This window comes from Bos indicus, chromosome 25 (assembly GCF_029378745.1).
Source record: "Bos indicus isolate NIAB-ARS_2022 breed Sahiwal x Tharparkar chromosome 25, NIAB-ARS_B.indTharparkar_mat_pri_1.0, whole genome shotgun sequence".
Classification (NCBI taxonomy): Eukaryota; Metazoa; Chordata; class Mammalia; order Artiodactyla; family Bovidae; genus Bos; species Bos indicus.
In genome coordinates, this window is record NC_091784.1 from 3,298,341 (window position 1) to 3,319,767 (window position 21,427).

At 56.8% G+C, this 21,427-nt stretch overlaps 2 protein-coding genes and 1 long non-coding RNA gene across 3 annotated transcripts; 2 read left to right on the forward strand and 1 right to left on the reverse strand.

Annotated features, from left to right (window-relative positions):
* The first annotated feature begins 525 nt into the window (after window positions 1-525).
* Window positions 526-7,457, forward strand: PRSS33 (serine protease 33). Its single transcript, XM_070779172.1, has 8 exons — window positions 526-584; window positions 1,638-1,707; window positions 3,947-4,052; window positions 4,829-4,855; window positions 5,057-5,279; window positions 5,601-5,872; window positions 6,263-6,432; window positions 6,630-7,457. The coding sequence occupies exons 1-8, from the start codon at window positions 526-528 to the stop codon at window positions 6,798-6,800; spliced, it is 1,098 nt and encodes a 365-aa protein (XP_070635273.1). The 3' UTR covers window positions 6,801-7,457.
* Window positions 7,458-13,206: 5,749 nt separating this feature from the next.
* ELOB (elongin B) lies at window positions 13,207-17,531 on the forward strand. Its single transcript, XM_019987318.2, has 4 exons — window positions 13,207-13,342; window positions 13,469-13,603; window positions 14,821-14,926; window positions 17,150-17,531. Exons 1-4 carry the CDS (start codon window positions 13,340-13,342, stop codon window positions 17,260-17,262), a joined length of 357 nt encoding a protein of 118 aa, XP_019842877.1. The 5' UTR covers window positions 13,207-13,339; the 3' UTR covers window positions 17,263-17,531.
* A 656-nt stretch (window positions 17,532-18,187) lies between these two features.
* LOC139176090 (uncharacterized) lies at window positions 18,188-20,302 on the reverse strand. The gene is made up of 4 exons (XR_011563989.1): window positions 19,612-20,302; window positions 18,699-19,312; window positions 18,435-18,548; window positions 18,188-18,299 (listed from the first exon to the last, which is right to left on the reverse strand). It is a non-coding gene; the product is annotated as an uncharacterized lncRNA (long non-coding RNA).
* Between the last annotated feature and the right edge of the window lie 1,125 nt (window positions 20,303-21,427).

Genomic DNA, 21,427 nt, shown 5'->3' on the forward strand with positions numbered 1-21,427 from the left:
TAACTCCCAAATCATCATCCACCCAGGTCTGAGTTGCAAACAACAGAACCCTCTCAGGTGGTTCAGTCTGAGAGGACGTTAGGAGCAGCAGGATGGCTGGGGGCTCGGAGAGCTGGAGTGGGGGTGCTGTGGCGGAAATGCCCCCAGACTCCCCAGTGCTCATACCGTGCCCCCCACCACACAGATGCAGGCACTCTGGTCTCACCACGGTCCCCAAAGGCTGACCTGGGACCAGGACAAGGGTGTGGGTAGTTCATTTGGGAGGCAATGCCAAGAAGCCCCAGTGAAGAGCAGAGATGAGGCAGAAGGGGCAAGAGCCAATGACATTTGACCCTTGTGGCAGCTGACGCACAGTCTGGCTGGGGCCCCCCTGAGAGTTCACAGAGACACACCTCAGCATCGCCTGGGGGACAAAGACCCGGTGTGGCCACTTTTATCCTGATTCCCTGTGGTTGACGGTTGTCCTGGGGGCATGGAGGCTCCAAGTTCCATCACGTGGCCTGGGTGGAGGGGGCGGCATCAAGCATGTCTGCCCCACCCCCACTGGGCTCCCAGAACGCAGCCTCAGTGTGGCCAACGGACAGGTCAGCAGGGTTGTCTGGGGCCCCTGGGAACTGCTCAGGCAGATGTGTGTTTTCATGGGACCCACGGGTGCTGTGAGCACAGAAGGTGCTAGAAGCTCTGGTCCGGCTGGGGCTGGTCACTGTGCAGAGGCAGGTGGAGGAGTCTGGGAGGGGTGTCCTCATCACCCCTGCCTGCCCAAAAGCCACATTGGCTGTGACACCACTTTCATGCCCCTTAGCAGCCCCCAAAGCTGGAGCTTCCCCTTCCCCAACTACTGAGCCCACAGGCAGCAGTGAAGACCTGACTCAGCCAAATAAATAAACATTTTTTAATAAAATAAATAATTTTTAAAAATGATGAGGGGCTTCCTTGGTGGCTTGGTGGTACAGAACCTGGCTGCCAATGCAGCAGACATGGGTACGATCCCTGTTTTGGAAAGATGCCACATGCTGCAGAGCCACTAAGCCTACGCACCACAACTACTGAGCCCGTGCTCCGTAACGAGAGAAGGCCAAGCAGCACAACCAGAGAGTAGCCAGCCCCCGCTCGCCACGACTAGGGAAAGCCCACGCAGCAACGAAGACCCAGCACAGTCAAAAATAAATACATTTTTTTTAAAAAAACGATGAAACTGAGACCCAGAGAGGTGACAGAATCCTTCAAGTCACCTAGCTCACAATGGCCCATGTCGACCTCAGGCTGTGTGGCGTGCGTGACTCAGAGGGGCCAGCAGGTGCCTGGTGCCTGGTGTCTTCCACGTCTCCCAGGTGGGACTCACCTGCTTTGAGATTTCCACCCTCCGCCATCTGCCCTTCGGAGCAGTCAAAACCTGAGGACGTCCCTGCTCATCTCCCCCAAAGGCCCTCCGGGCTGACCCCACACAGAACGCTCACTGGTGTCCCGTGTTACTGGAGGACCGCATGATTTAATGCCTGTGAAGCGCTTGGCCCCAGACCAGCCGCCCTGCGACACTGCCCCGCAGGCCTGCCTGGCAGGGTGTTACGGCCCCTCCTCCAGCAGTGGGCCGAGTAACCTCTGGTGGCCTAGTGCCTGAGTGACAGTCTTGTCCACAGAAATACCGTCAAGCCCGGCCAGGCACACATTCCCCACAGCGTCCTGTTCAGGGCCACTTACCCCAGCCCGGTGCCACAGCGCACCCCTCCCTGTGGCCCGGCTCACCCCACACCGTTGTCCCTCCTTGCATGACTCTGGTTGGTGATGTCGGCATGGGGTGGGCTCAGGCTGCAGCCCTCCCAGAGGGCCTGGGTTGTGCTGGGACATCAGTGGAAAAACACCTGGGTCCCAGGAAGGCCACCCCTACCCCACACGTTCCACAAACCAGCTCTGGAGGCTGGAGCATGGGCTTGAGCCTGGTCCTGGAACGTGGACTGTGGAAGTCAGGCCCGAGGCTGCTCTCCCTCGCTTTGTGTGGAAAGACGGGCTGGTTCGCCACTAGGTCCCCTCATTCGTCTCCTTCACCCTCACCGCCCCCCATGCCTACTGGCCCTGTCCACTTACTCCCGAACACTCAGTGCCCACTCTGTGCTGGCACTGCTCTTGCCAGTGGGGACTGGATATTTGTGCACGTGCTCAGTCACTCAGTCGTGTCTGACTCTTCGAGATCCCGTGGACTGTAACCCACCAGGCTCCTCTGTCCCTGGGATTCTCCAGGCAAAAATACTGGGGTGGGTTACCATTTCCTCCTCCAGGGGATCTTCCTGACCCAGGGATGGAACCTGTGTCTCCTGCGTCTCCTTCGTTGACAGGCAGGTTCTTTACCACCGAGCCACCTAGGAAGAACATCTGTGAACTTTCCAAAATTTATATGTTGAATCTTTAACCCCAGTGACTCTGGAAGTAATTAAATGAAGTCATAGGGTGGACTTATTAGTGTCCTTATAGAAAGAGATACCAGGGGCTTTCCTGATAGTCCAGTGGCTGGGACTCTGAGCTCCCAAAGCAGGGGGCCCAGGTTCGACCCCTGGTCAGGGAACTAGATCCCACATGCCACAACCAAGACCCGGCACAGCCAATAAATAAATAAATAATTTTTTTTTTTAGAAAGAGAGACCAGGGGACTTCCCTGGCAGTACAGTGGTTAGGACTCCATGCTTCCACTGCTGGGGGCCTGGGTTCAATCCTTGGTCAGGGGACTAAGATCCTGCATGCCACACAGCACAACCAGAAAAGAAAAAAAGACAGCAGCGCCTCCCCCCACTACCCCTCATGCCCAGGAGACACAAAGAGAAGGCTATGTGATCATTCAGTGACATGGCAGGGCAGCCCCCTACAAGCCAAGAGAAGAGGCTCCCATCTGGCCAGTTCCTTGTTCTTGGACGTCCAGCCTCCAGAATGGAACTTAAGCCCCCAGTCTGTGGGCTCAGACAGTAAAGAATCTACCTGCCATGCAGGAGACCCAGGTTCAATCCCTGGATTGGGAAGATCCCCTGGAGAAGGCAGTGGCAAACCACTCCAGTATTCTTGCCTAGAGCATTCCATGGACAGACTATGGGGTCGCAAAGAGTTGGACATGACTGAGCGACTGACACTGTGGTGTTCTGTCCTGGCAGCCTGAGCTAAGACAGGGACAGAGACCCAGTCCCTGCCTCACGGAGGGGAGACAAACAGGTATGAATCAGATCTCCCCTGTCACACATCACCTCCTTCTGGGACACGGCCAAGGAGGGGGTGTGCTGGACAGGAAGGCCCCCAGGATGGGGAACCAAGTGGATGGCTGCTGGAGTGGGGCACTGACTTGGTAAAAGGAGATTCCGGAGCCTTTCCAGGAGGTGGGAGCAGTCCAGGCCCCCACCCCCACCCCATCCCATGCATCCCACCCCGCTACTCCATCCTTGCCTGGCTGGACTCAGGCTCCCAGCCCCAGTTCCGTGCACCTTGGCCCAAGCCAGGCTTCCTTCGAGAAACCCAGGTGTCGCTTTCTTTCCACGGCAAAAGCACTGTTCAAAGCATCTTTGTTCAAGGCTGGACTGAGGAAGCCGCAGCCCCGCCCTGACCTCCTTAATTACCTCCTGGCCCCCACCCTGCTCCTGGCTTTTTAAGCCCCCAGATCCTCCCCCAGCCCAGTTAGCAGGGAGGACACCAGCTGCAAGGGTGAGAAAAGAATCCAGGGTCTGTGGAGAACAGGGTTGGGGGGCATCTATCAGGGAAATACAAGATGGGGGAGGGGCTGGGCTCCAGGGCTTGAATGGAGACCTAAGGTGCCCAAATCATGCGGCACTTGAGAGGGCAGGGGTGGTCCCTGGGGCCTGGGCATAGGGCATAGAGCGTGGGCCACAGGGCTAGTTCTGGGACCAACCAGGGTCTGAAGGAAGACAAAAGGAGCTCAGGGTGGGGGGGCTAGATCCTCCTCTTCTCTCGGCAGGCTCCAGCCAGGCTAGTCCTGGGCAGCACCACCCTTACCGGGCCCAGCCCTGAAGACAGAATGAAGTGGGCTTCCTCCCTCCAGGTCCTGCTCCTACTGCTGCTGGGTGAGTGGGGGCGGGGCTGGGGGTGCTGACCACAGGAGCTTTGGCTTCCATCTGCCCAGCCTTCCTGCTTCCTCTAGAGCACTCTAAGGCATCCTACTCTTTTTTCTATTTTTGGCTGCACTGGGTCTTCCTTGCTCCTTCCAGGCTTTCTCTAGCTGCCGCACGTGGGCTTCTCACTGCTGTGGCTTCTCTCCTTGCATGTAGGATCTTCCCTGACCAGGGATTGAACCTGTCTCCCAATCCGCACTGGGAGGTGGATTCTTAACCACTGGATCACCAGGGAAGTTCAGGCATCCCATTCTTGGCTCCAGAGCTTCCCCAGTGACTCAGCGGTAGAGTCTGCCTCAATGCAGGAGCCACAGGAGACGCGGGTTCAATCCCTGGGTGAGGCAGATCCCCTGGAGAAGGAATTCTTGCCTGGAGAATCCCATGAACAGAGACCAGCAGGCTACAGTCCCTGGGGTTGAATAGAGTCGGACACGACTGAAGTGACCCAGCACACCCGCACTACTGGCTCCAAGCGTTCACGCTGTCTCTGTCACTGACCTGGGGCTCTCCGAATCTGGTTGTGCTCGTCTGTGTAATGGGTCTAAGTCCCGACCTCACAGGGCTCTGGGGAGGGTTTAATCCTGGTAGTCGATTGCACAAAAATCTGGCATCAAGTCAGTGCGACATATACATTCCACCCTCCTTCCTAATCTGTGACCGCCCTCCCCGTCACCCCGTTACCTGACACCAGACCCGTAATCCAGTCCCTTCCCTGCTTCCACCTCCAGGAGCAGCCGGGACCCTGGGATATGTAGGTAAGGAAGCCGCGGAAACCCCCTGTGCCTACCCCTCCCTAACCCCGCCCCCACCCGCCTCCCCGGCCCCACCCCTTCCTAACCCCGCCCCCACCCGACTCCCTAACCCCGCCCCCACCCGACTCCCCCGGCCCCCACCCGTCCATAAACCCGCCCCACCCTACTCCCCGGCCCTACCCAACCCGCCTCCCTAACCCCGCCCGCATCCGCCTCCCCGGCCCCCCACTGCTCTGCCCACCCCCAGTCCCCTTGTCCTCCCAGCTTGTGGGCAGCCTCGGGTGTCCAGTCGTATCGTGGGCGGCCGGGACGCCAGGGCCGGAGAGTGGCCGTGGCAGGCGAGCATCCAGCACCGCGGGGCGCACGTGTGCGGGGGCTCGCTCATCGCCCCGCAGTGGGTGCTGACGGCGGCACACTGCTTCCCCAGGTCAGCAGGCAGCCGGACCCCACCGAGGGACGGTCCCCTCCCCCTAGGGCTCCGCGTCGAGGTTTGCCAGGCCGGGGCGGGTGGAGCAAGACCCAGGGAAGGTCTTGGATCCGGGGCTGTAAGTGGCCACGTTTGTACAGACCCCCGGGCGATTGGGCAGGGCCCAGCCCTTGCTCCAGCGTCCCACACCCACTGGGACCCCGCGCCCAGACTTCGCGCAGGTCTCACCCCGGGCTCTGAGAGAGAGGGCGACGGGGACGAGCGCTCCTGGGCTGGAGGGGAAGCTGCCTTAATATTAGACCTAGCGCCCCCGTCACGCAGGAAGGCGCTGCCCGCTGAGTACCGCGTGCGCCTCGGGGCGCTGCACCTGGGTCCCAGCTCGCCCCCTGCTCTCCTGGCGCCCGTGCGGAGGGTGCTGCTGCCCCCGGACTACTCGGAGGACGGGGCCCACGGGGACCTGGCGCTGCTGCTGCTGCGCCGCCCAACGCCCCTGAGCACCCGAGTTCAGCCCGTCTGCCTGCCGGAGCCTGGAGCCCGCCCACCGCCCGGCACACCCTGCTGGGTCACTGGCTGGGGCAGCCTCCGCCCAGGAGGTGAGGCAGAGGGCAGGGCACGGGGGCACTGGGGGAGGGCCAGGGGCTCTCTCCCCAGCTCGCTCTGACCTCCAGGGACCCAGACATCCTCTCTGTAAGGCCAGGGAGCCCTGGGCTGTCAGGTGAGGCTTTTCCCACCCTCTGCGGGCTCTTCCTGGGTGTCCGATTCTTGCAACCCCATGGACTGTAGCCCACCAGACCGCCTCGGTCCATGGGATTCTCCAAGCAAAAATACTGGAATGGGTTGCCATGCCCTCCTCCAGGGGATCTTCCCAACCCAGGGATCAAACTCACATCTCTTAAGTCTCCTACATTGGCAGGTGGGTTCTTTACCACTAGTGCCACCTGAGAAGTCTCTGCCGCCTCTTAGACCTCCCCCTTCTCCTCCAGTGCCACTCCCAGAGTGGCGACCCTTGCAGGGAGTGAGGGTGCCACTGCTGGACGCTCACACCTGTGACCACCTCTACCACCTGGGCACCGACGTGCCCCGGGCAGAACACATAGTGCTGCCGGGGAGCCTGTGCGCTGGCTATGTCGGGGGCCAGAAGGACGCCTGCCAGGTGCGAGACGCTGCCCGGAATGTCTGGAGCCCACGCCCCTGTGGCCAGCACCCTACCTCCTTAGGACCTGGGACCCAGGATGTACCACCTCCAGGCTCAGTGTGCTGAACCCCGACCCAGAGGCACCCCTGAGGGATGGCAGCCTGGGACCCAGAGTCCCTGGGGGGCTGGGACCTAAGCTCTCCTTTCTCCTGCAGGGTGACTCTGGAGGACCCCTGGTCTGCATGAAGTCTGGGCGCTGGATCCTGGTGGGTGTGGTGAGCTGGGGCAAGGGCTGTGCTCTGCCCAACCGTCCAGGGGTCTATACCAATGTGGCCACTTACAGCCCCTGGATTCAGGCTCACCTCAACATCCCATGCAGTGACTGACCTGAAGCCAGACTCTGGGGTCCCTTGGCTGCCCGGTCTGTCTGGGGACCGACACATCCCTCACCCTTCTGGACTGAAGGCTCAGAGGCCTGATAAAGCCAAGGAGCCACCCATCCATCAATTTGTCTGTCTGTCCCCAGCATCCTCCGTGGAGCTCACCAAATGCGAGTTGCCAACCCTCCTCCAGGAGCCTCCCGTGTGTCTAGGGGTCTCACATTCCCTCTGTTCCCCTCCTGCTCATATTTCCCTCCTGAACTCCAGCCAGGGCACCCAAAGACAGGCAAGTGATTCAGTGCTGGGTCTGGTCTGCATGCCCCTCTTTTCCGGAAGGAGTCAGAGAGATACAAATGGGACCAGAACCCAACACCAAGGAGATGATTGTCCATTGCTAGCTTTGAAGATGGAGGGGCCACGTGGTGAGGAGCTGAGGGCGGCCCCTGGCCGACAGCCAGTAGGGAAAGGAGCACCTCGGTGCGACAGCTGCAAGGGACTAAATCTGGCCAATAACCTGAACAAGCTTGGAAGCCAACAACTCCTCCCGCAGCCTGCAGACCAGAGCCCTGACAGTCTATGCCCTTGGTTTCAGCCTGGTGAGACCCTAAACAGGAACCCGGTTGAGCCCACCCACAGAGTTGTGATGTAATAAATTAGTGTTTAAGCTGCTGTGTTTGTAGTCATCTGCCGTAGCAGTAGAAAACTCGTATTTTGCCCCACTGTAGTGAAGGTGCCCCAGGAGGCAGGTGGCGGCCACCAGACCTGCCCTTCCCATGCATTCAGGAGTCTGGGGCACTTGGCATCATCCCCTCTACCAAGAGGGGCCCCCAGGTAGGCGTGGCCGTAGCTTCTGCTGTCCTTAGCTTTTTCTGCCACTCCCCCATTCCGTGCCCTGTGTGGGTCTGGGGCTTCCCAGCCCAGGACCTCCCTTCCCCGCCTGCACCTGGAGACCGGCCTATGCCCTTTCAGCTCCCTGACCACCCTCACGTTCTGGCACCTGGTATTCTCGCCCCTCTCTGCCATCTCACCCCCAGGCCAAGGGTCATCCGTCTGTATAGACAGAGCTCAGTTTCTACAGCAACAGAAGGAACAACCTGAACGAAACCTAGAAACTCCAACCTTCGGAAGTGACAGGAGCAAGGGGGGCAGGGGGGCAAGGAAGGCTATCCCTGAAGGGGCAGCCTGGCTGGACGGGGCCAAGTGCGGCTGCCCCACGCAGGCCTGAGCCGTGGCTCCCTCCCTTTTCTTTCTTTTTTTTTTTTTTTCTGCCACTCCATGTGTCTTATGGGATCTTAGTTCCCCAACCAGGGATTGAACCCATGCCCTCTGCGGTGAAAGTACTGAGTCCCTACCACTGGACCGCCAGGGAACTCCCCCTCCTTTTTTTTCGTTTTCTCCCAGGGGAAAAAGTGACTGCAGCATGTGGTCGCTGCTGGGCCAGACCTGGCTGGGAGAGAGGGTGGGTCTGTGAACAGCGAGGGAGCTCCAGGCTGCCGCCTCCCCTCTAGGCTGCCCATTGGGGGCAGAGGCTGGCTGTAGCAGGCCAGGCGAAAGGCTGTGAGCACATCGCAGTGGGGTCCTAGTAGCCCTGGCTGGGCAATGCTGGCTGTCCTCCCATCCTGCCCTCAGCCTGGGGCCCGCCAAGAGAATATCCTCAAGACACCTCCCAAGGCATTGAGACCAGAACAAGCCAGGGACTGAGAGCCAGGATGCCTCAGTCTTGGGCCTGCCATGATCAAAGTAATGGGTCCCCATTCAGAGCTCAGTGTTTCTTATATATATATGTAATTTATTTCTGTATAATTTATATATTTTATTTATTTATTTAAATTTTGGCTGTGGTGGGCGTTCATTGCTGTATAGTCTTTCTCTGGTTGGGGTACTTGAGCTTCCCCTTACGGTGGCTTCTCTTGTTGCAGAGACGGGCTCTAGGGCACAGTTGTGGCTCTCGGGATCTAGAGAGGACAAGGGCTCAGGAGTTGTAGTGCAGGCTACACTGCTTCTCTGTGCCCCACAGGCTCAGTGGCACAGCACCCTGTGCCGCTGCATCCCGCCCATCAGCAAGGTCAGTGAGGCCGAGGGGGTGTGTGACAGGTGGACCGGGCCCAGCATCCGTCTCACGCTGCACCCCGTCCCCACAGGCCTCAGAAAGCCAGCCTGACCTACCAGGAGGGGCTTTCAGAGTAGTCCTGAGAACCACCCTTGCCGGGGACAGGATGCTGGGCTCCTGTCCATGCAGGTATTTTTTAGCCGTTCACCTGCTCCGGTTGGTAGCGCTGCGGCCAGATGGCCCAGCCTCTCCGAGAAGTACTGATGCACCTGTTTCCCCATCTGTGATCTGACCTGGTAACATCTGCCCCGTTATGGCTGTTGGGAGAGTCAAAATGACTCAGTTCTGCCCAGCAAGCACGCGGGTTGTGCCAGGCATTGGTGGGCTCTCAACTGATCTCTGAACACTCGGAAGGTGTTCCCATTTCATGAATGGAGAAACAGGCCCCGAGAGACTAGGTTATGTGCCCCACGACCCACAGCAGGCAAGAGGTGAAGGCAGATTTGAATCTGGGCCGTCAACTCAAATTCCACAGTGAGTTATGTCACTTCCCTTATAGAAAATAGTTGTAAAATGCTGCCAATGAAAGACACACTAGTAGCTAGCAGTGATTGACAATTACTATTTATTTATTTTTAATATGTGTTTTGTTTATTTGGCTGTGCTGGGTCTTAGCTGGGTCTTTGGCTGATGTGGGATCTAGTTCCCTAACCAGGGAATCAAACCCAGTGCGTGCGTGCTGAGTCACTTCAGTCGTGTCCAACTCTTTGTGCCCCATGGACTGTAGTCTGCCAGGCTCCTCTGTCCTTGGGATTTTCCAGGCAAGAATACTGGAGTGGGTTGCCATGCCCTCCTCCAGGGAATCTTCCCAACCCAGGTATAAATCTCTTATATCCCCTGCATTGGCAGGTGGTTCTTTACCACTGAGCCACCTGGGAAGCCCCCAGCTCCCTGCATTGGGAGCACACAATCTTAGACACTGGACCATCAGGGAAATCCCTGACAATTGCTATTTATTAATAACATTTTAAGAAATTTAAATACAGCAAAGGAGAAGGTCCACCAGCCGAGATCCTACATGCTTAGTTTAGAAGCCCGGGAGAGTTTCCATGGTGAGCTTTGAGTGGTTGAAGCAACAGGGCAGAAAGGACCGGGGAGGACTTCCTGTGCAGGGAAGCAAGAGCAGCTGGCCAGCTGCATCACCTGCCATCTGTAGGAGGGTCTGCACCCAGCTAAAGAGCTGGGGGCTGGGGGTTGAGCCTCTACACCTCCTTCAAGCCTCTCCTGACCCCATTCTCCCTGCAGGAGGCGTCACTGTACTCATTGACACGAGGACGGAAGTTACCTCTTGCAACCAACCACCCAGCACAGCACCATAGGGTACACAGAGATCCCATGTGAGGGGAAGGGCTGCCTTGAGGCCTAGAGAGGGAGGAGACCCAGGAAGGAAAGGGGCTTCAGAGGACTCCTGAGGAGCCAGAAGTCAGAAGTCAAAAATTATAACTATGGCTATAGCTTAGGGAACATCTATATTTATTGAGTGCTAACTCTTGCTGATATTACCCAAAAGCTGGGTTTGCTTCTTGGTGGGTATCGAGCAAAAAGATACTTACAACCAAGAAGTAAGGATTTATATTATTTGCGGCAAGTGAGGAGAACACTTTGGGTATCTCTTCCAAAGCAGTGTCTCCCTGGACAGCAGCACTGGGGGAGTTTTAAGCTAAGGGTACATGCACATTCACAAAGGGGGTTGCATTGAGGCCAGGCTTAGATCACAAAATTAGATCACATTTTGGCCCAGGCCAAAAATGGCTTCTCTTCTGTCAATAAAACCACACCAGTTTCTCTTTCTCCAGGGACACCCCCCACCCCATCTGCTTACAGTAATGCTCCACAAACTACAAACAGCTATTCTGCCACTTCAGAGAGGTGGACACTGGGCTTGGTGAGGTTAACTGCCCAAGGCTGCACACTCAGTGCCAGAGCAAGGATTTGAATCTCAGCGGGTCTGAGCCTAGAGCCTGCTTGGCTAGCCAGCAACCTGATTCAGGGCCAAAGCAGCATCATCTTCATGTTCCACCCACTCTAAAGAATTATCCATTTGTGGCCTCAGTAACTGCTGAGCTGTTCAGCATCCAGGATCATCACTGGCTCATTTCTCATTGGGTGCCACAGCATGCCTCTCTGGCACATGCCAGCAGCGACCCAGATGAGATTCTCCTTCTCCCCGAGAGAGGTTGCGAGAAAAGCCTCCTTGCCTTGCTCTAGCGTAACTGCCATTTGGGACACAGGAAAGTGTCCAAGGAGGAAGCCCTAGGCTGTTAGTAGGGATGAGGGGTGGCCAGACAGGGAAACCAAGTCCACATGCCCTTCCGGATCCAGAGTAGACCTGGGCAGAAGAGTAGGTAGGTGCCCAGGGCACCCTCTGCCTGGGAAGACTGAACACCAACTTTGGCCATGCATGGTGCTTCTAACAAGTTAGGCTGTTCAATGGCCTAATTAGTTATCGAATGGAAGTCCTACTGCTTGCCACTCACAAAATCAATTACATACTCACAAATGTTGGTGGCAAAAGAAAAGTACTTTTAATCAGAATGCTGGCAATCTGGGGAGATGGTGGACTCAAACTCCCCCAAAAACTTTTAAAGGGAAGAAATCTCAGTTAGTCCTTGAGATCTGGAGTCAGAATTGTCATGAAACTGTTTACCTCAGATTGGAACTTGAACCCATGTGCTGGGGCTCCAAATGAGCCAAAACGTTGCTTGGGACTTGAACTCACAAGATTGGGACTTGAACCCAGCCAAAACCAATAGTCTTCCAACTGAGATCACAGACCTGGTTTCAAGACCTAATGAACCTCGTATCAGAAAGAATTCAGTGAGACACAAAGTGGTAGCTAAGAAATGTATTTATTCAGAAAGAAACAACACTCCATAGCGAGCAGGGCATCGCAGAGGGTGAGTGTTGTGGTCTTGATATACGGTGTAGTTACTTTTTATGGGTTGGGTAATTTCATATGCTAATGTGTTAGTGTTAGTTGCGTCTGACTCTGCGACCCCATGGACCGTAGCCTGCCAGGCTAGTCTGTCCATGGGATTCTCCAGCAAGAATACTGGAGTGGGTTGACATTTCCTACTCCAGGGACAGGCTAATGAGTGGGAGGATTATTCCAACTATTTTGGGGAGGGGGTGGAGATTTCCAGGAGTTGAGCCACTGCCCACTTTTTGGTCTTTGAGGGTCAACCTTTGAGGTCTTTGAGGGTCAAAGTGTCATGGTGGCTCACATTAGCTTGCGCCTGTGTTACAATTAGTTTATACTGAGAAGCAAGGTCTAGTCAACTTGACTTGTCTGCCATCTTGGACCCATTTGGTTCTAATCAGTTTATGTTACGCCCTCTGGTTATGTCATTCTTTCAAAGCTTGTGCCCTGCCTGCTTCCCTCCTGTTTCACCCACGTAGTTAACTTCTTGTACTCTTCCTCTAGAGGCTATCTTGTTCATAGTTTGTTCAGATTACTGAATTAGAGACTAGAGAAGCAATCCAGTCACCTGCTGAAGTCTTCATTTCTCCTTTTTTGATCTGCAGAAATAACTAATATGGCAAGATATTGTGCGATTAAAATTTCGTAAGGTGTGCTTAGCCCAGGGATGGGTAAAGCATGGTTTCAAGGAAGGGATGTGTGTGCTGGTTCAAAACTTGTTTACAATTTAGCTTTGCTAAACTGACAAGAAAAGGAGCTTCCTGCCGAGGGCAGTTTCCTGCAAAGAGCTGCTTTCACACTGCCTCACACCAACAACAGCATCCAAAGGTCCTTATAGGACCCGCTAAACTGGTTTAAATAATCCTAAAGCCCCACAAAACTGGTTTAAATAATCCTCACAACCTAGGCTAGGGCGGGGAAACAGTACAGTTTTCTGATACGGTGGCCGAAAGATCCAGAATTTAACACCTCCTCAAAATGGCTACCAGGGAGTCCCATAATCATGAGTCAGACTACCAGGTCTGACTGTGATGAATACAGGTCTATGGCGGCCCAGGTCTCTCTGTGTTGTGACTGTCTTGGCGCCGCGATGACCAAGACGTATCATTCATACACTCTCCTTGGCGCGTGAGGCACCCTACACTTGGGAAGTTCAGCCCTGTATTCCCTGCAAGAAGGATGGACCTGCGCCCAGGCATCCGCCTCACTGCATCAACACGGGGACCTCGCCTTTGCCACAACCAAGATGGCTCCACCGCCCAGAGTCCCTCCCGCGCTCGGTCCCCGCCCGACTCCGACCTCCTCCATCACTCCGCCAACCGGCCCCGCCCGCGCCACGGCGCCAAGATGGCGGCCAGACACTCGGTCGGAGCGCCCCCTTGGCGGATTACTTAAAATGGCGGCACGGGGCGGGGCCGTCGGGCGCGGGGTACGCTGGGGCCGGCGCGCGGGCTGCCGGGAACGGGGCGGAGCGCGGCCGCGTCGGCGCGTCGAGGGGGAGAGGCAGCCGCCGCGATGGTGAGCGGGCGCGGGGGGAGGGGCGCCGGGCCGGGGCCCGGGTCGGGGCCGGGGCCGGGGCCGCGGGGCCGCGCGGGGGAGGGGTGGGGGCCCGGCTCCGCGCTCACGCCGGCCTGCCGCCCCCAGGACGTGTTCCTCATGATCCGGCGCCACAAGACCACCATTTTCACGGACGCCAAGGAGTCGAGCACCGTGTTCGAGCTGAAGCGCATCGTCGAGGGTATCCTCAAGCGGCCGCCGGATGAGCAGCGGCTGTACAAGGTGCGGTCCCGTAGGTTCCGGGCGCTTGGGGGCTGCAGGCGCCCGTGGGCGCACGGCGGCAGCGTCGTTGATGTAAACATCGGCGACCGGCCGCCGCGGGCCGGAACTCCCCAGCGTGGGGCCGTTGCTCGAACTCGGGGAGGTGAAGCCCCGATAGCGCTCGCTGCACTGGGGTTCTCCATCAGGAGGGCGTGAGCGGCTCGCGCCAAACCCTGTGCTGAGCGCCGAGGGCCGGCGTCTCATCTCATTCCTACAGCGGTCCCCCTGCGACGTTCTGGCTCTTGACTTCCTAGCTCGGCCGTGAAGAAAACTGAGGCTCGGAGGTGGCCTCTTGACCAACCCAAGGTCGTTAGCAGTCAGGATTCCAGCCGCGATGCTCTTATATCACTCGCCCCTCGGCCCAGACACTCCTTAATGTAAAGAAACGTAAAGAAACGGAGGGTGTTGAGATGAGTCAGGTCCCACCACTTCTTCTCTCAACAACTGTTTATTACTCCTCAGCTTACTGGTGATGTTCTAAAAGCCCCGCGCCCTACCCCCTTTCCCCTTACAAACCAATCGCAGTTATTCAGCAAGGATGGCTTGGGGTTTGGCGTTTCGGGGCAGTCCAGAGTGTCGGTCCCTCTTTCAGGTCTGGCAGCAAGAGGTCGCTCACCTAAGTGCATTGATCTGCTGCTGCCTGGAAACTGATCTTTTGCTCCACTCCCTTACTCTGTAAAGGCTTTTTTCCCTTATCTACTAGGATTTCTGTGATAAAGACCCTTCCTGCTGCTTGAGTTCGTTGCACTGTGTAGCCTTTGCTCATTGAAGCCTCTTGGCTGCCCTATGAGTTGGGAATTCCAATAACTTCTATTTTACAGATAAGAAAACTTCACATCAAAAAGAGGAACCTGTTAGTCCAAGATGGTAGAGCTGGGGTGCAACCAGCTCTACCTGTGGCCAGATTGGTTCACTGGCACTTGGAATTGCATTCACCTTAGAGTTAGTGGGTGGGGTGGGGAGCGGGGGAGATTCCAGAGCCCTATCCTGGGAGATTCTGATATGGAAAGTCTTGGGTGTAGCCCTGGAAACTTACATACTCTGGGGTGGTTCTGGGCCCTACTTGGGGCTGTCTCTCTTCCCTCTTCTGACTTTGAATGTAGGTATTGACCAGAGAAGTCTTTGTGACTTGCCTCTTCTGGGGCCTCTCCTGAGACCCTGCCTTCCTCTCTCCTCAGGACGACCAGCTTCTGGATGACGGCAAGACGTTGGGCGAGTGTGGCTTCACCAGCCAGACAGCACGGCCTCAGGCCCCCGCCACTGTGGGGCTAGCCTTCAGGGCAGGTGAGAGGGGCAGTGACAGTGTGGAAATGGCCAGTGAAAGGGGTGTTCAGGGAGCCTGCAGCTGTTCCTCCAAGCCTCTTAAACCCTGTCCCCCCTCATCAGATACAAGCAATAGATAGTGTGCTTGCTTCTCCACTACAAGCAGTGTGAAGCGTGTGAGATGCTTGTGGAAACTAAAGCCCATTTCTTGGAAGATTCAAAGATCCTTAGTCACAGTACTGGCTTACATTTACAGAGGACTAAGGGCCTGGCCCTGCAGTCTGCATTTTATTTCCATTGTCCGATCCAGTCCTCTGGCCAGCCCTGAGGGGTAAGCACTGCCATTCCCATTTGGGAGCTTTGGATGCCCAGGCTTGCTGGCAGTCACGTGGGGACCCCCCCAGTCCAGATGCAGGCTGCTGGGACCTTGTTTGAGCTGGGTGCCATGCCACCTGCTGTCTCCATGGTGCATCTCTGTACTGGGCAGACTTTTATCAGGATCATTTTAAGGATGAGTGAGCTGAGCCTGCAGAGGTTAGATTGGATCCTGCCCTTTCTTGCTCTCAGAGCCAGTACGTTCCTCAACCACGTGCCACCCTGACCAAAGCTTAGATACCTGAGTGGTGGGGGTTGTTTATGTTGCTCCAGTGTATCTCTTTTCTCAAGATTTAAATTTTATCCTTTGTTTCAGAAAATTTAAACAGAAGTTATAGGGTCTTTTCACAGCTGTAGACCCAGGAGCTGGTGAATCTGGATGAAGTTACAAGTTTATTTTTGTAGCTTGTAAGAAATCTTAGCGAGGGCTCAGGAGGGAGCATATAGCCTCAGTTACCTTTAGCCTCACAAATATCCTGTTCTGAGGACAAAGCAAGTGAAGCTGTAGCAGCTGTGTCCTTGGACAGCTACATCATGCCCGGTGCCTTCCAGACTGGGGTGGTCTCCAAAAAGGAGTATGATGCTGGGACCAGCCTCACAGCGAGGGGGTGAGCCCCCGTGCACCCAGGCCCCACAAGTGCTCAGGAAAAGGCAGTTCTAGGGGCCTTTATGTGGGTTCCCTTGAGTCTCAGTAATGGGCAGGCAGATGCAGTGCTCTCTAAAGGTGTTCTCTGAGGCAGGTAGTACGTGTGTTCTTCCTAAGCTAGGCCAGGCTGCAAGCATCTGCATGCATCCAAGAGAAGGTATCTGTTCCTCTGACTTGAACAAAGGCACTCTATGGACCGGCAGCACCTCAGCCATCTTGCAGGTGGACACGCTCACAGTGCAGTAAGGTGGTTGGTTTTCCCCATGACCCCCAGTTGTGGCATACGTTGTGACTGCGCCTTGGGTGGCAGCACCTCAGGTATGGAATAGCCGTTTTGATGAGGGCTGTGGTGTGGACTGAAGACAGGCTGATTCTACTCACAAAAGTGCATTTCTTGGGTTGGGGGTGGGGTGGGGCAGGTTGTCTCCCTGTGTAGAGAGACACGTCTCCCTACCCCACCAAAGTGGCTGCTTAGATAGGGAGGTGTGGCAAGTGTCAGGTGTTATATGGCAACTTTCAGACCGTTTCCAAAGAATGGGGAGAGGTGATAAGACTCAGATTTGTGTCTTGGAAGATGAATTGGTTATTAAGCTGGGCCAGGTGTCTTTAGCACTGTTGACATTGGGGCTGGATGATTCTGGGGGAGGTTGTCTTCCGCATTGCAGGATGTTTAGCATCTCCAGCTCCTAGTAGGTCATCTCTCCACTAGAGGCCAGTTTCAGCCGATTAGCCAGGGAGCCTAATTGGTTGAGAGGTTTTTCACGCAGAAGAAAAAATGCAGTTCATTTGCTCTGTGCTGAAGTCACAGCAAGAACAAGACAGGGAAAGCTTCCTGGGACCCGCTGTTCCTAGTAGAGCAGTGGTCACGAGAAACAGGGCATTCCCAATCGGTGGTTGTGTGTCCTGGGCGTTGGGAACACAGAGGGACTATATAGGGTGCCTGGGGAAGGTTTCTCTGAAGAGGGAAGAGGTGGTATCTGAATGCCCTTGGGTGCCTGGAGGCAGCAGCCATTCTAAGTGGCAGAGGGCAAAGCAAGAAAAAGTTTGATGTGGGAACATGTGGAGCAATATAATGTCATGATGCGAAGTGTGAAGGGAATGGGGGAGATTGTAGGCGGGTGCAGATCAGCCCGGAGGCTTACTCAGGGAGACAGAGTAAGGAAGAGGGTCCCCGCAGCGGAGGCCACCTCAACTCCAGCGAGGACCCCTTTTCTCTCCCTCAGATGAGGCATTCGAGGCCCTGCGCATCGAGCCTTTCTCTAGCCCACCTGAGCTGCCGGACGTGATGAAGCCACAGGACTCAGGAAGCAGCGCCAACGAACAGGCTGTGCAGTGAGAGGCCTCCCCCAACTGTCCCCTCAATAAAAGATTTGGGTGTCCACCTGGTTGCTGCTTCTTTCTGCACACCCTCTCCTGACTCAGGCATGCCCCTCCCTGGTGTGTGGCCCACCCTCAGCCTCTAGCCCAGCCTTCTCAGCCTGGGGACAAAAAGGTATCCCGCTTTGTTTCTTCAGGGCAGCCCCACTTGGGGCAGGGGACACAGCCAGAAAGCAAAGGCAGCTCCTCTCCTAGCCCTCCCACCCCCAATAAAGTTTGTAGACCCAATTCCTGCATTTCTCATTTTTATTTGACAGAAAAAGTTGCTCTTGCTGTACAGATTTTAAAAAACCAAAATGCCTTTAAGAAACGTGAAGAAAAGTTGGGGGGAGGGGCCACAACCTCACTGGGAGGCCAGGAGGAGCCAACTGATTTCAACTCCCCTTCCTTCTGGGTGTAACTCACACAGGTCCACAAGTTCCAAACCATCATCCCCCCCGCAGGAACTCGGGGTTCAAGGGGGGCAGTGCCTCCGAAGTCCTTTCTGAGTCAAAACCTGGGAGTCCCAAACCATATCCTCCCCTCCCACAAATCCCATTCTCATTCCCAACCCACCCCAAACCCCCCAAAACATGTGAACCAGGAAAAACTCACAGAGATTAACATTTCACAGAACAAAGAAAAAAAGGAGGGAGGGAAATAAGGGAGCCCTCCCCAACGGGATGCTGCCAGGGTTGGGGGGGAAGGCAGACAAGGACCCCTTCCCCCAGCTCTGTTGGGAAAAAAGAAGGGCATGCCCCGCAGCTCCAGAACTTGGGGCAGGATGGAATTCCCCTGAAAGGATTCACGGAGACCTGAAACAGAGGAGAATCATCAATGCAAAGGCCCAAGCAGCCCCGCGGCGGTCAGCAGTGTGCCCAGCCCTGGAGTGTGACAAGGACTCACCTTGAGGAGCGGTGCCGCACAGGGCGGGGGCTGGGCGTCTCCTTTCTGCGCTTGTGACCTGGGGAGCGGCTGTCCCCACGCTGGCTTCTCCGGGAACCCCGCTCACTGCTGCTGCAATGGAGAAGCGTCATGAGACCACACACAGCACATCACCAACACCTGGTACCCTGGAGCCTTAAAGCTTCACTCTGCAGAAATCAGCTGCTAGACCGGGCTACTGGCAGGAGAGCACAGTGGTAACTGTACCTCTGCTGGTCCCGCGGCGAGGGCTGGGGTGAGGGGCGGCGGCGCTCAGCGGGCGAATAGCTGAGGGACCGGGAATCCCGGAGGGAGTCTATTGGCTTCCGGGGGCTGCGGGACCTGGGGATCAGAGCAGGTCGCCATAGTGCCACACTCTTCCAAACCCAGCAGCCAACACTCAGGACCACCCCCATCCCACCCCAGGTCCTGACCGCCAAACCTCATACCACACAGGGCCAACCTCAGACCCACCTTCATCCGCTCACTCACCCATCCGCCCGCACACCATCCACCGAGTCCCCCAACAGGCGGGGCACGGTGCAGCGGGGGACGCAAAGATAAAGACAGTCCCTGCCCTTGGAGGGGCTCAGTCTGATGGTGAAGGGAGGCCAAGGGAGGCTCGCTGGGCCCCATGTGTGGGAAGCAGCCCCACAGTTGTACACAGGATGTACACGGGGTCTGGGGACCCAGGGGAGGGAAGACAAGGGCAGGGCAGGGAAGGGGCAGGGCAGTCTTCTCGAAGGTGCTGTTTGAGCGGAGTCTTGCAGAACGAGTTCACCAGGCAGACAAGGGAATTCCAGGCAGGAGGAACAGCATGTCCAAAGGCATGGGGTTCTCCTTAGACTGCAAGGCGCTGTTGAGTGTGGCTGGAGCACAGGGCATGTGTGGGGGCGGGCAGGAGAGGAGAACACAGGGCAGGCAAGGCCAGTTGGTGAAGAGCCTCACACGCCATTCCCGCAGAGGTGGGGCTTTATCCTGCAGGCCACAGGGCGTCCCGGAAGGATTTGTGGAGTGAAGGGAGTAACCAGATGTGCGGTTTTAGAAAGATCCCTCTGGCTACATGTGGAAGAGAATGGCGTGGAGGCAGGGAGACAGGGAAGAGGCTGTGGACAGAGTCGGGAGAAGATGACGGTGGCCAGACCAGAGCCCTGGTAACAGTAACAGGCTGACTTAAAAAGCTAGAATCCCTGGGACCTGGGACCAGGCTGTATGTCATGGGCAGGGAGAGGAAGGAATCTAGGACTCCCCAGTTCTGGCTCACGCACCCGCTTGGATGGCGCAGCCCTCCGCCAGCACAGGGCACAAGAGGAGCAGGCAGGGAGAGGAAAGCCCAACTCCTCCTGTACGAGCAGACACACCCAGGGTCACACCCCACCCTTGTGTCCAGCAAGGCAGCACTCACCTCCGCTCGCCAGGGGGTGGCTTCTTGGGGCTTGCAGGTTTGGGCAAGGCCTGAGGGCCAGGCTTAGCAGGGGAGGGAGAGGAAGAAGTAGAGGAGGAAGAAGAGGATGAGGAAGAGGAGGAGGAGGAGGAAGAAGAGGAGGAGGAAGAGGAGGAGGATGATGAAGAGGAGGAGGAGGAGCTGGAACTGGAGCTGCTAGAACGCCTCTTCCGCTTGGCTGGGGCTGGCTCCTGAGGACGGCCCTCTCGAACAGCCTCCTTGGGGGCTGGGGCAGGGCTGGGGACCCTGTGGGAGAAGAGGGTGTCACGTGGAGACGAGCTGCCCCAGCCCCAACCCTACCTTCCTTGGCCTGGAGGAACGGCAGTGGGGGAGGGGTGCTGAGGAAGGCCCTGGGAGCTCTCTGAACTGAGAGCTGAGCCGGGAGCCTGTGAGCGCATTCTCTGGAGAGCGTGGCCCCAGCCGACCCAACAACTGCTAACACAAGCAACAGGCTGGGGCCCGCAGCAAAAGGGATCAAGGTTAAACCTCAAGAATGTCCCTGAAGGAGAAATAAGGCCCCTGGGCTCAGGTGTGGAAGCCGAGCTGGGTGGTCTCCGTCCTCGGAGAGGAGAGCCGCAGCTTGGGGAGGCCACTGTGTGTGCGGGTTGGCTGGGGGAGGGGCCGTCCTGCCTGGAGGCAGGGAGAGGGATAGGATGACCTCTGAAGATCCTTCCAGCCCAGGGAGTTCCTCTTGAGGTCTAACTGCCATCCCTCCTGCTGTAAAATTAAGTCCATTTCCTCTAGTTCTGTCCTCTGTAGAGACGGAAAACTTATCATTATCCTCTAGAGAATTAACCTTCGGAGACTTTTACCTGTCCCATCCCTCCCCCCTTTAACCCCCACCCCAGCATTCTCTTCTACCCCCATCTTAAGGGTCAGGGTCCCATACCTCCTCTCAAAGAGCAAAGAACCTCTGGATAGGGCTTCTCCCTCCCCACTCCCACCAACCATCCCCGAAGCCTTCCCGGTACAAGAGTTCTACAAGTCCCCTCACCTCTTCAGTGCTACCTCAGGTTGCGCAGGAAGGCTAGAGCCCTCCGAGTCACTAGAGCTGGAGCCAGAGGAGGAGGACGAGGACGACGAGGACGACGACGAGGAGGAAGAGGAGCTGGAGGACGAGGAGGACGAGGAACTCCGCCGCTCCTTGGCTGGCTGCAGGGCAGCCAGTGTGGAAGGCTGCTGGGCCCCCGCACAGGCGGGTGGTTCCCCACCCTCTGGGTGGGACACCCCGGGGACAGGGCCAGAGAGCATGCCATTGTGGTCACCAGCAGAGGACGTGGTCTTTGCCACCGTCCCAGAGGAAAGGGACTGCGACCCTGCTACAGGGGTGGTCTGGGCAAGCAAAGATCGAGATTGGTCAGAAAAAGCAGATGGCACAGGGGACCTAGGCCGATCTTGAGCTGGAGGAAGAGCAGACTGTGAGGGAGCCTGGACCATTCTAGAAGCAGGAGACAGAGCCCTCTCAGAGGTCACTCTAGACTGGCTTGGGGCAGATGGCGGGGTTCTGGAGCCTGGGCCCCCTGGTGGGGTTCTGGACCTGGCTCGGTCAAGGAGTGGTGGTGAGGTTCTCCCACTAACACGCTCATAGGCAGAGAGGGGCACCCTGGGGCTGGTGAGGTTTGCACCAGACAAGGCTGGAGCCATTCTAGCACTAGTGAGGTTTGCAGGGGCCAAGGCTGGAGGGGTTCTTGAGCTGGCGATATTCACAGGTGCTGTGGCATGTGCAGACCTAGGACCCACCAGGTTTGCAGGGGCTGGAGCCTGGGGTGCTCTGGAG